Source organism: Echinops telfairi, unplaced genomic scaffold (genome assembly GCF_000313985.2).
Source record: "Echinops telfairi isolate 266 unplaced genomic scaffold, ASM31398v2 ScPeMD7_5592;HRSCAF=6446, whole genome shotgun sequence".
Lineage (NCBI taxonomy): Eukaryota > Metazoa > Chordata > Mammalia > Afrosoricida > Tenrecidae > Echinops > Echinops telfairi.
In genome coordinates this window covers 18,477,462-18,489,681 of record NW_022109491.1, presented here as the reverse complement: position 1 = coordinate 18,489,681, position 12,220 = coordinate 18,477,462, and the positions used below count along the sequence as shown (strand labels likewise).

General features: G+C 39.6%; 1 protein-coding gene across 7 annotated transcripts in view; it reads left to right on the top strand.

Moving 5' to 3' along the window:
- Window positions 1–364: 364 nt before the first annotated feature.
- The window catches only part of RALGAPB (Ral GTPase activating protein non-catalytic subunit beta), a 74,323-nt gene continuing 62,467 nt past the window's right edge, over window positions 365–12,220 (top strand). For all 7 annotated transcript variants that reach the window (XM_030886986.2, XM_004697981.3, XM_045295136.1 and 4 more), the window contains exons 1-4: window positions 365–566; window positions 2,565–2,767; window positions 7,666–7,829; window positions 9,996–10,182. In XM_030886986.2, coding sequence (XP_030742846.1) covers window positions 381–566; window positions 2,565–2,767; window positions 7,666–7,829; window positions 9,996–10,182 — 740 coding nt within the window. In that variant the 5' untranslated portion in view covers window positions 365–380. The remainder of the gene's footprint in view (window positions 567–2,564; window positions 2,768–7,665; window positions 7,830–9,995; window positions 10,183–12,220) is intronic.

Here is a 12,220-nt window from a genome sequence, read left to right as displayed (position 1 = left end):
AATGGCAGCGTATGTACAAATGTGCTTGACACACTGGATGAATGTATGGATTGTGACGAGATGTAAGAGCCCCCAATAAAAGTATTTAAGGAAAAAAAAAAACACAGTCCCTGAAGTACAACAGGTAAGGGTTCAAAACACAGATACCTCATTAGAGTGCTGGACTTCAGAGAAGAATGTGGAATAGGGATAACATGAACGGCTCATAGGGTTATTTTGAAGACTATGAATATATATTTGAAGGCAATACAAGCTAAAATGTCTTAACTTGCCACGTAACGTGGAAATACATTATACTTTTGTTAACAGCATCATTCAACATGTGACTGTGTTGATGTTCATCTTTTCAGGTGCCGTTTGGATCGTACTTTAGTGGCACAATGTACTCTGAGTGGAGGTCGCTCCATTTGGTGATTCAGAATGATCAGGGCCATACCAGTGTGCTGCACAGCTATCCTGAGAGTGTTGGGCGAGAGGTGGCAAACGCAGTGGTCCGTCCCCTTGGGCAGGCCTTAGGGACCCCTTCAGTGGCTGGTAGTGAGTGTTTGCTAAAGACCGACAAAGAAGTAAGTGTTTCTTCACTTAATTCTATTACGCAAAAATATAAATTCTTGTAGGACAGCCCATGCTACCCTCAGGGAATGAATAGGTGCATTTTTGCTGGGAAAAAAGAGCCTTGCCATAATTTCCTTGCCCCTTTTTGTAAGTAATGCAGTTTTCACTTTTCCTAAAACGGCTTCTTAATGAGCCCCTGCAATTACCCTGGGTTCTTTGAGAAAATCTATCAAGATTACCCCCTTTGCAATACCAAAACACAGTCACCATCGCCTGAGCTTACCTCCAGCCCTCAATTTAATTGGCCCCGCATAATCCCTCAGAAACCACTGTTTGGATTGATTTGGTTTTTTTTAAGGTACTCTAATGAGACTGTGATCAATGCATTACTGAAAGAACTTGTCTGCAGCCATCCACTGATCACAGAGTCATGTTTAAATTCATTTTAAATGCATTTTGTTTGGAGTAAATCGTGCAAATACTTAAAAGTAGCAATATTTTTTTACTTACTTTCTTGTAAGACTGAGGTTGGTTGCTGGCGAGGCAGTTTGTTTATATTCCCTAGGCTCTGGGCTGCTGAAGGCGAAGCTTCTCTTTCTGAGGAGTGGTTTCCTCTCTTTAGAGTACTTGAGCTGAGTGCTTTCACTGGGACCAACCAGGACCTAGCACATTTTTCACTCTCCGTAGTCCCTTGCCTTCTGGGAAGAGATGGCACTTGAAGAGAGAGGTGCTCTGGTGCACCCTTGGTTTATTCTCCTTTCTCTCAAAAGGATTTATCAAAACAGTCCTTGAATTCAGTATCCTGTGTAATTATACACTTCAGTTACCCTATGCAGGCACCACTGTACATCTCTCCTCTTTTGTTTTTAAAATATCAGATAACTAGAATCTATATTCAAAAACCAAGCTCATTGCCATCAAGTCGATTTGACTCAGTGACCCTATAAGACCAGGGTAGAATTGGCCCTACAAGTTTCTGAGACTGTAACTTTACGTGAGCAGAAAACCTTGTCTTTCTCTTCAGGAGTGGCTGGTGGTTTCGAACTGCTGACCTCGAGGTTAGCCCAACGTGTAACCACTACACCACCAGGGTGCCTTTCCACTCTACAATGTCTGGGAATATATTTTCATACTTTACCACAAATTTGGAGTCTTTCTTCTCTCATAGCCTCTTACCTATCTTTCATTGACTATAACCTCAGCCCTTAGGATGTGATTCAGACGAATCTAAAGGCTGGCACTCATTTGCAACTAGGCACCTTGTTAAGCTCATATCCTGCTTTAGTGCCTTCTCCTCTGTACTTTTCCCTTCTTTCCACTCTAAGTATTATTTTCCTTGGCAGAGACTAAGTGAGAGTTGAATGGTTCAGTTTTCTCTTTATTATGTGTTAATTCCATATAATCTGGTGATGGGATTGGATTGAATTTATGTATATGATTTCTTTTTTTTTTTTAATGATTTCTTAATGACACATGTCAATGTGCAAATTAAGTGGGGAGTAGCTCTGAACATTTTTACATTCTAAAATCTTCTGTTTCTGTCTTAAAAAACTCACTTCACTGCCCCTGAATCAATTTTGACTCTTTCCAACCCTATCGGACCGGGTAGAACTGCCCCTGTGCGTTTCCTAGAGTCTAACTCTTTATGGGAGTAGAAAGCCTCATCTTTCTCCTGAGGAATGGCTGGTGATTTTGAACTGCTAACCTAAAAGATCAAGTTACCTTGTATTTACTTCTTGTTTCACAGAATAAGCAATCTGTAAAGCATAAAAGTCAACATGGGCTTGATATTTTAAAATAATGGATTTTTTTCCTTAAACCTCTTAATTGAAAAATGTTATTTGAATATCTCTGATAACATAGAAAGTGCATTCAGTAGAATTAATGATGCCTTATACATGGAGATCAAAATGTCAATTTGAGATTTTTAGGAATAAGAGAGGTATTTTAAGGCAATCTAGAATATAGAAAGAGATATATGATAATTCTGTATGTCTTCTTTTGTTTAGGTAAAATGGACTATGGAAGTAATTTGTTATGGACTGACCCTTCCATTGGATGGAGAAACTGTAAAATACTGTGTTGATGTGTATACAGAATGGATTATGGCTTTAGTGTTGCCGAAAGATTCTATTCCGTTACCGGTTGTTAAAGAGCCTAATCTGTATGTCCAAAGTATACTGAAGCACCTGCAAAATCTTTTTGTACCAAGGTAAGCTATACCAGAATATCTAGCCTGTTGTTAGGCTCATCACACAGTGGTTGTGGACCTTTTGTATAGTATTGGAGCTGATTTCATTTTCCGTTTTTGAAACAGTGACTTTTCTTTACTCATCCAATTAAACAGTGTATTAGTAAGAGATAAGAGAGATGGGTTTATATAATATTTGCCTGACTAGGAATTTGTATCAGGTATATGCTTACTTCACTTTTTTTTTTTGCAGGGGGTGGAGTTGCTATGAGTGTTAATGGATAAAACTGATAGTTAAATCATGTGTTCACTTTAATAGCTTTTGGCTTTGCTTTTAAGACCTGATAGCTGTGACCTTTCCTCTTTCCACTTAGGAAGCTCAAAGAAATGAAACATACTTTTGCCTCTCATAATTCTTTTTTCCATTTAATATAAAGGAAACGCAGCCTTTTACCTTGGATCTTTTTTATCATTTTATTGAGGGCTCTTAACAGCTCTTATAGCAATCCATACATCCATTGGGTCAAGCACATTTGTACATTTGTTGCCATCATCCTTTTCAAAACATTTTCTTTCTACTGGAGCCCTTGGTATCAGTTCCTCATTTTTTCTGTCCCTCTCCCCACCCTCCCACCCTCATCATGATCCCTTGATAAATTATAATTATTTTCATGTCTTACACCATCTGCTGTCTCCCTTCACCCATGTTTCTGTTGTTGGTTACCATGGGTGGGTGGGTGGGGGGGGGTTATGTTGATCATTGTGATTGGTTCCCCCTTCCTCCCCATACCTTCTCCCTACCCTCCTGGTATTGTTACTTCCATTACTGTTCCTGGAGGGGTTATCTGTCCTAGATTCTATGTGTCAAGAGCTCTTACCTATACCAGTGTACGTGCTCTGGTCTAGCCGGATTTGTAAGGTAGAATTGGGATCATGATAGTGGGAGTGAGGAAACATTAAAGAACTAGAGGAATGTTGTATGTTTTGTCGGTGCTACACTGCACCCTGGCTGGCTCATCCCTTCCTTCCTTTGGGTCTCCACTCCTCCACTCCGTGCTCCCTTGTTCGCATCCCTTGGATCTTTTTTATTATGACAGAACGAAGACGTTGAAATAAGCAGACTTGAAATTATACGAACAAATTTGTAAGAGGCCAAAATACTACTCTGAAAAGTTTGTGATTGGTCTTTCCCTATCTTCAGAGGCAAAGCCCGTAAACATCATGATATAGGCTTTCTACTTTACTTGTCCTTAAAACACATTTCTGATTCTAAAATAATTATATATTGTAAAGAATTTGGGGAGCTGTAGAAAAGTGGAGAAAGAAGCACTAGCTTTCTATCCATCTGGGAGGATTTCCTATAAGAAAACTTTTTGGCTATCTTTTATGTCTCTGAAAAGGTCGATGGCTTATCTCATATTGGAAAGTTCCAGTTTGAGCTGTCTCACTATGAGAGACTTTGACATCAGCCCTATACCTTTTGGTTTTTAAAACTTATAAGGAAAATTACTCTGAAAATTCTGAACTTAAAACAGACAATAAGGAGCCCTGGTGACCCCACGGTTAAAGTACTTTGTTAGCCACTCCACGAGTGACAAATGTGGCAGTCTGCTTCAAAAACCCTGTAGGCTAGTGTGTTAGTCTGGGTAGACTAGAGAAACAAACTCATGGAGACTCGTGTATAAGAAAGAGCTTTATATACAAGATCAATTGAATATTGAGAAAACATCTCAGCCCAGTCCAAATCAAGTCAATAAATCTGGTATTAGCTTATATGTCTGATACCAATTTATAAAGTCCTCTTCAGACTCACAAAATAATGCAATGACATGCAATAACACTGAATGCAGGAAGATCACAGGCCAGTAGGTGCAAAGTCTGTGGATCCAGTGATGGTAGAAGCATCTCAGTGCTGGCAGGGATGGTCTCCCCATGGTTCCTCCAGCTCCCAGGGCATGGGCTATATCAGCGTAGCGCCATGTGTCTTGTCAATAGAGTGTCTCTCAGGGCATGAGCGAGTGTCCCTGCCTCCAGTGAGACTTGCAAGGTCGAATTCGAGTCATGGTAGTGGGAGCGGGGAGGAAACATTTAGGAACTAGAGGAAAGTTGTATTTTTCATCGTTGTTACATCGCACTGGGCCTTCATTCTTAATCCTCAGATTGACAACAGATTATGTAACTACCACAGCTAGTGAGAGTCAGAACCCCACCCCGACCCCCACCCCTGGCAATTAATACTCTGCTTTATAGGGTCACTAGGAGTCCGAATCAATTCAATGGTGGTGAGTTAGTTAGTTAGTTAGTTAGTTTGTTCAGTGAAATGCCTGCTGTAATCTGACCCCTAATCAGATTAAACTAAAATCAAACCCATTGCTATCAAGTTGGTTCCAACTCATGGAGACTCAGTGACAGAGTGAAATTGTCCTAAAGGGTTTCCAAAGCTGTAACTCTTTACAGGCGCAGATAGTCATATCTTTCTCTAATGGACACCTGGTGGCATAGAACCACCACCGACCTTTTGGTTGGTAGCTGTGCCACCAGGGGCTCCTATTCTAACTGGGTTAGCCGATGCTAACTCTGCATGTATAAGCCACACTAGTTAAACATTCCCTGAAGTCCTTTTGAAAGTTTTGTCCCATCATCATCTTTTTTCCACCTCCTCCTCCTGACCGTCTTAGATGGCCACAGACTTAATCTTGTTGGCGCATCTTACCCTCGACTGTGCCTTCTAAGGAATAGCCTTTCTAGGTCCTTGGGTTGTGGAAATAGTTTATACTCAGCTACCAATCATTTGATTGTTCACTCGTGGTTCAGACCCATCCATTGACACTGGAAGACAGACCTGGTGATGTCGTTTTGTAAAGATTATCATCAAGCCCAAGAAATGTATGTTATTAGCGGTTCCCAAGAAAAAGCATTTTTATTAAAAAAATTCAGTTGATGTTAGAGGGTAAGCCAAAAGGCAATGCTACTAGGGTATCAATTAATACATGCATGAGTTTATTCCAAGAAAAATGTTTGAAGCTATCTGTGATCAGTGAATGGCTATAGTAATGTGTTCTCTGTAATACACTCGTCTTATTAGAGTGCCTTCAAAGGAACAGACCAGTCAAAACTGGTTTCTGAGGAGATAAGCTGTACCAGTTATATTCAAGGCAGAGAGGTAACCTCATAGTTTATAGCACCTGTTTTGGGGGGCTCCCAAAGTGGCCATCTCGATAGATTTTTCTGGGAGGATACAGAACAATCACAGGGTTTTAGTAGGAAGAAGTTTAAGAAAATTGAAAACTGCGCTGGTGAGTAAAAGGCCAGGACAATTGGTCCAAGGCATTCTCTTCTATCACGACAATGCACCAGCTCGTACTTCAGGGCTACAAAGGCTATCCTATAGGAATTTCCTTGAGAAATCCTACACCATCCTGGTCTTATCCCTTCAGACTGCTTTTTGTTGCCCAAACTCAAAAAGCATTGAAGGAACACGATTTGAGCTCATTAAGGATGGCAAAAGTGCCATTTTGGCATGGTGTCAATTGAAGAGGTCAGAAGTCTTTGAAGGAAGGGTTTAGGGAGAAGGAAATATCACCTTCAGCAATGTGTGTACATAACTGGAGGATATGTTGAGAAATAATAGCATAATTTCATAATTTATCTTCCTAATATATATTTAACAAAATTATATTTATTTAATAAACATTAAATTAAAACATTCATTTAATATATATGAACAAGAAATCCCTGTGGAGCTCGCTAAGATAGGGGGTCATCATGGGTTGGGAGGTGACTTGAAGGCACCTCACAACATCAGCCACAAGGAGAATCCTTGCCTGATCACTCAAACCCCTAATGTTTATGCTTTTACTGAACCTGCGTGATACTTCCTGCATTACTCCCATGTTTCTCCTCTGTTTTATTGCTTATCTTTGAAATTATGTGTGTCTCTGCTCCCCGCAGGGTCTGAGTTGCATGTATTTCAGGTTTCCCCAGTACCTGCAGTGCTGTAGTACCTGAGTTTGAATTAAATGCTAGCAGCTTGTGATGCTACTAGCCCTATTCCCACTTTCCACGTGGACCACCTGATAACTATAAGCTGCAATTCACACTAAATACAATATATATATATAAAATATAATTTGAAAATTGATTTTGTTGATAAGCTTTCCTTAGGGGTGGGGGGAATGGGCTTATAGACTAGAGAGGGTTTGAAAACTGATGAAAACTGATGTTCTAGGACATTTTGGGAACCTTTGGAAGTGTTCTTTTGGGTTAAGTTGCCTTTTTCACTAGAGTAGCAGCAGCAAGAGCTTCTGTCTGGGGCAGTCTTCTGGGGAAATTGCTGATAGTGCATTCCACTGGGCTTGTAGATAGTATGGCCCATTGGGCTTATGCCTTTAGCAGACATTACAGGGTCTTGTGAGCACCATGAAATCACCTTGCAGAATTCTTCTGAAAGTGTGTTTTTAAACATTATCAATGAACAAAAGGGCCATTCTGCTTCCATGTGAGCAGCAGGAGTGGTCATCCCATCAGCAGAAAGCTATTGCATGTTCTATGTTACATGCCCGCCTCCTAGACAAAACCTAGAGGTAAAACATTCATTTAATATATACTTAACAAAATTGCTATTATTTTGTTTTGACCTACCCTAATACTTAGCAGAGGGTTATAAACCATTCCAGCATTCCTGCTTTCCCAATCTCTTGCCAGCCTCTCCTACGAGTGGTAGATTGAGGTCCCAGAATCCTGACTGTCCAGTGGGAAGAAGTAGCTTTAAACTGAAGACGGTGTCTTTGGATCTGTCTCCTGACACTGTTCGGGAGTTTCATTGGGATCACCGCTCACTGCATCCCTAGGTTGTTTGTCTTTAAGCTGTTGCCAGCTTTCTTCTAGCCTTATCAGTGATGTGTGTCTGTCTGCTTCAGGCAGGAACAGGGCTCCAATCAAATCCGACTATGCTTACAAGTCCTGCGAGCCATCCAGAAACTAGCCCATGAGTCATCCCTCATGGCCCGAGAGACATGGGAAGTCTTACTCTTGTTTCTTCTGCAGATTAATGACATTCTTCTGGCCCCACCAACTATTCAAGGTTTGTTTACTTTTGTTCTCATTTACTTCTGAGCTCAACACAGTGCACTTTTAAACTCAGTGACCGATAGACTTATTGAGGATTTACATTTTGATGTGACAGTTGACAAAACAACATTAGCTGTTCTTAGAATGGAAACCCTCAAAGGTACAATATGATTTTAGCACTGATGAAATTACTGTACCTTCTGTTGGTGATTTTTTTTTTTTAAATCATTTTATTGGGGGGAGGCTGTAACTCTTTACAGGAGGAGAAAGCTGGCCAGTGGTTTTGAACTGCTAACCTTGCAGTTTGCAGCTCAGTAAGTAACCACTACACCACCAGGGCTCCCCGGTAATTTTTTTAACATAGGGAGAGACTCAGTAAATCGGTGCACATATGATAATTACAGGAGCAGTAGCATATTTTGTGTGTTAGGTTAGAGCCTGTGTAACAATTAAATTAGAACCTGATTACAAAATAGTTATGAAAGTAGAATCTGAAAACTTGATAGCTACATACTTGTTTTACTCAGCAAATGAATCCTCCAAAGCCTTAAAATGTCTTCTTTGAAAGTGTGACGAAATGCATTTATTAGCTAGCTGTAAAGCCTCCAGTTATATGAAACTGTACAGTGGATTTCAGAAGTCCTGGTTTATATTATTTTAGCAAGTGTACACAAGATGTAACTTGATATTCTGGTTCCAGGTTCCCTTGTTGCTGATTCATTTATGTTTCCTCTGCACTAACATATGTGAATGCGCTTATTCTTTCAGACTGATGTAGTGTCCAGGGAAACACTTAAAAGATTTGTTGGCATTTTAGTGTCGGAAGAGCCCCCAGAATAGAAATACCCTGTCTGGTGTTCCTAAGAGCTGTCAGTATTGATGCATCAGCTCTCTCCTGCATACTTCCTAGGCAGTCACTTCTTCCTTTTATCGGGCTTTTGTTGAAACTTTGTTTTCACTCATTTGAAATATGCATCCCGATTACTACCTACCAATCCTAGCTCTGCATCTGGGAGACGTGGAGTAAGATGACTGCTGTTCTCCCTAGTTCCGGGCCTCAGAACCGGAACAGCCCATTTTCACGGTTGAGGTTCTTGCCCAGCATGTCCTTTTGCTCCCTTCTTTACTTCTCCCCTTGAAGGGCGGCTTTCAAACACCTGAAACAGTTTTGTAGCAAACTTTAGAGGTAGAAAGACCTGGGTACTATTCTGATTCTTTCACTTACTGGCTGCCTGAACTTGGACGGACAACTTACTCAAACATGTCGATTTGGTTTTATACTCTTCAGAAGGGGCATAATTGATAATTGGTAGTACTATCAGTATCTATCTTTGCAGATCAGTGTGAGGATTATGTGAGGTCATGGGTATGAACTATCAGCACAGAAACGGACTCCTAGTTGGCACTAATTGGAGTCACACTAATTGGAGTCACTCATTCTTTTCCCTTCTCCACCCTTGCTCTGGATATTAACATTTTCAGAGAGGAACAGCATAACTTAAACACTTAAAAGTAGTAATAATTTGATTATGTATCCGTAGTTTTCTTTATAAGAGCTCTTAAGCACAGTTTTTCATTTTTGCTATTTTTCCAATCATTTTATTGATATAAAATTCACGTTTCCATAGTTAAGTCACTTTTAAGAAGAATTATATATACATCACAATCAATTCTAGTGTACTCTCCCCTCTCCCATATTCATTATTTGCCCCCTAATTTCCCTCACACACACACCCCCATCCCTTTCTGAATAAGCCGTTACACTAGTTTTTGTCTATGCATCTACTCCTTCTGTGTTTCATAAACTGGGAAACATAAAAGAAACAATACAAAGCAGAAAGAAAAAATAAAGTAAAGAGAGACCACCAGCAATATTAAAATAAACCAGAGAGAGAATTTCTGTCATGGAACAAATGAGAAATCTTTAAACCTAGGACAAATTCAGGATGGGTCAAGAGGGAGGTCATCTGACTAGGTATCATATTATACCATAATTCCTTCCACTCAATTTTACAATTAAATGGGTATTTGAAAGTTAAAACTTAAGTTAAAGTTGTTTTCCTAAAAAAAAATTTTTTTTTAAGGTTGTTTTCCTGTCTTGACCAATTCTCCCAAGTTAATTTAGGTTCAGTTTTTAATATAAGTGTGCCAAAGATATGTTTTCTCTTCATTTCGCCAGGTGGCATTGCTGAGAATCTAGCAGAGAAGTTGATTGGTGTTCTCTTTGAGGTTTGGTTACTAGCTTGTACTCGGTGCTTCCCCACACCTCCTTACTGGAAAACAGCCAAGGAAATGGTGGCTAACTGGAGGCATCATCCGGCGGTGGTGGAGCAGTGGAGCAAGGTCATCTGTGCACTCACTTCAAGGTCAGTTATCATCCTTGACTTGCTTCCCTTTGTCCATCTCACTGTGGTAGTTTTCCCCTTGTTCTGTGCCTTCCTAGGATTCGTGGAATACATTGAAAAAAGCTAGGGTCTGTTATTGCTGTACTTTAGAAATCATATAGGGAACCCTGGTGATGTAATGGTTATGCATTGGGCTGTGATCCATGTGGTCAGCAGTTCAAAACCGCTAGCAGCTCTGAGGGGAAAAGACTGGGCTTTCTACTCCCATAAACAGTTACATCTCGGAAACCCACAGAGGATCACTAGGAGTCACCATTGACTGAATGGTGATGAGTTTGGTTTCAGAGTTAAAGATCAGAGTCGGAACACTCTTTTATAGCTGTTTGGCCAGTGCCTGTCTAATCCAAAACCGTTCAGAATGTCTTTGAGAAGCAGGTAAATTCTATATCCTATATCCTTCCCTCCCCCAAATCCTTCTCTTACTCTGATTATTAAAATATTCATGTTTATTATTCAAAAACAACTAGCAGCACAGAAAGATATATACAGAAATTCTATTTATGTTTACATAAATTTTTTTTTAAATGGAACCAAACTGTATATGCTACTTTATAATCAAATTAGGCAGTTTTTATAGTAATTGTACTTTTTAAAAACCATTTATATGTAACGCCACCAATACACATTGCAAATAAACTGTTAGGTTTTGTTGTTGTTGTTGTTGTTGTTGTTTTAGGTTTTAGTATCACTTTGATACTAAATATTTCAATATATATAGCAATAAAAGATGAGGATTTTCTCTTCAATATAATTGCAATATTATTACCAATTCTAAAACAAAGGTGACAGTTCCTTAATATTAATTATCTCGCTATGCTCAGATTTTCCCGAATATCTCAGATTAAAAGAAAAAATTATAGGGGAGAGTGGGGAGGGGTGGGGGGGGGATAAGGAGCTGATGCCAGGGCCTTAGTGGAGAGCAAATGTTTTGAGAATGATGAGGGTAACGAATGTACAAATGTGCTTTACACAATTGATGTATGTATGGATTGTGATGAGTTGTATGAGCCCCCAATATGATTAAAAAGAAAAAATTACAGTTGATACTACTGAATCAGAGTGTAGAAAAATTCATACATTACATTTAATTACAAGTTTCTTAAGTCTATTTTAATCGATGAGCTCCCACTCTCAAATCTTTGCATTTTTCTGTTGAAGAAGCAGGGATATTTGCCCTAGGAGTAAGTCTTCTATATCCTGTATTTTTCTAATTATGTTCTTACATAGTATTTGTCATGTTCCTCTGTTCTTTGTCAACTCTATTAGATGATCCTAAGGGCAGAGTAGAATTGCCCCTTTGGGTTTCTGAGTCAGTGAATCTTTACAGCAACAGAGAGCCTCATCTTTCTCTTCCGAGTGGCTGGTGATTTCAAACTGCTGACCTTGTCGTTACCAGCCTAGTGCAGAACCCATTATGCCACCAAGGCTTCTTGCTATGACATAGGTTTGAGTTGGTAGTGGTGGTGGGGTGTGTGACTGGGAGGGCATGAATACTTTATATCTTTTGTTTTAGGTGGTATTGTGTCTCAGAAGGTAGATTGTTTTTATTTTCAGTCAGTTAAAATGAAATATTTGTCTTTGTCATTATTTAAACTGAAAAATGATGCTTTGGAATGTCCTATGAGAGTAAGTCAAAGGTGTTGCAACAAAACAGAAAATTTTATTAAACAAAAATATCAAAATGTGAAGGAACCCTGATGGTTTAGTACCTTACTTGTTGGTCAGCAGTTTGAAAGTTCGTGGGAGAAAGCACTACCAAAGAGGGGCAGTTCTGCCCTGTCCTAGGAGGTCCCTATGAGTCAGAACCAGTAGTAGTGAGTTTTGGGGTTGTTTTTTTTTTTTTTTTTTTATAATGTGAAGCTATTGTTTCTCAGTATGTCCTCCCATCTAGATCATCTATATATTTGTTGGTCAGCAGTTTGAAAGTTCGTGGGAGAAAGCACTACCAAAGAGGGGCAGTTCTGCCCTGTCCTAGGAGGTCCCTATGAGTCAGAACCAG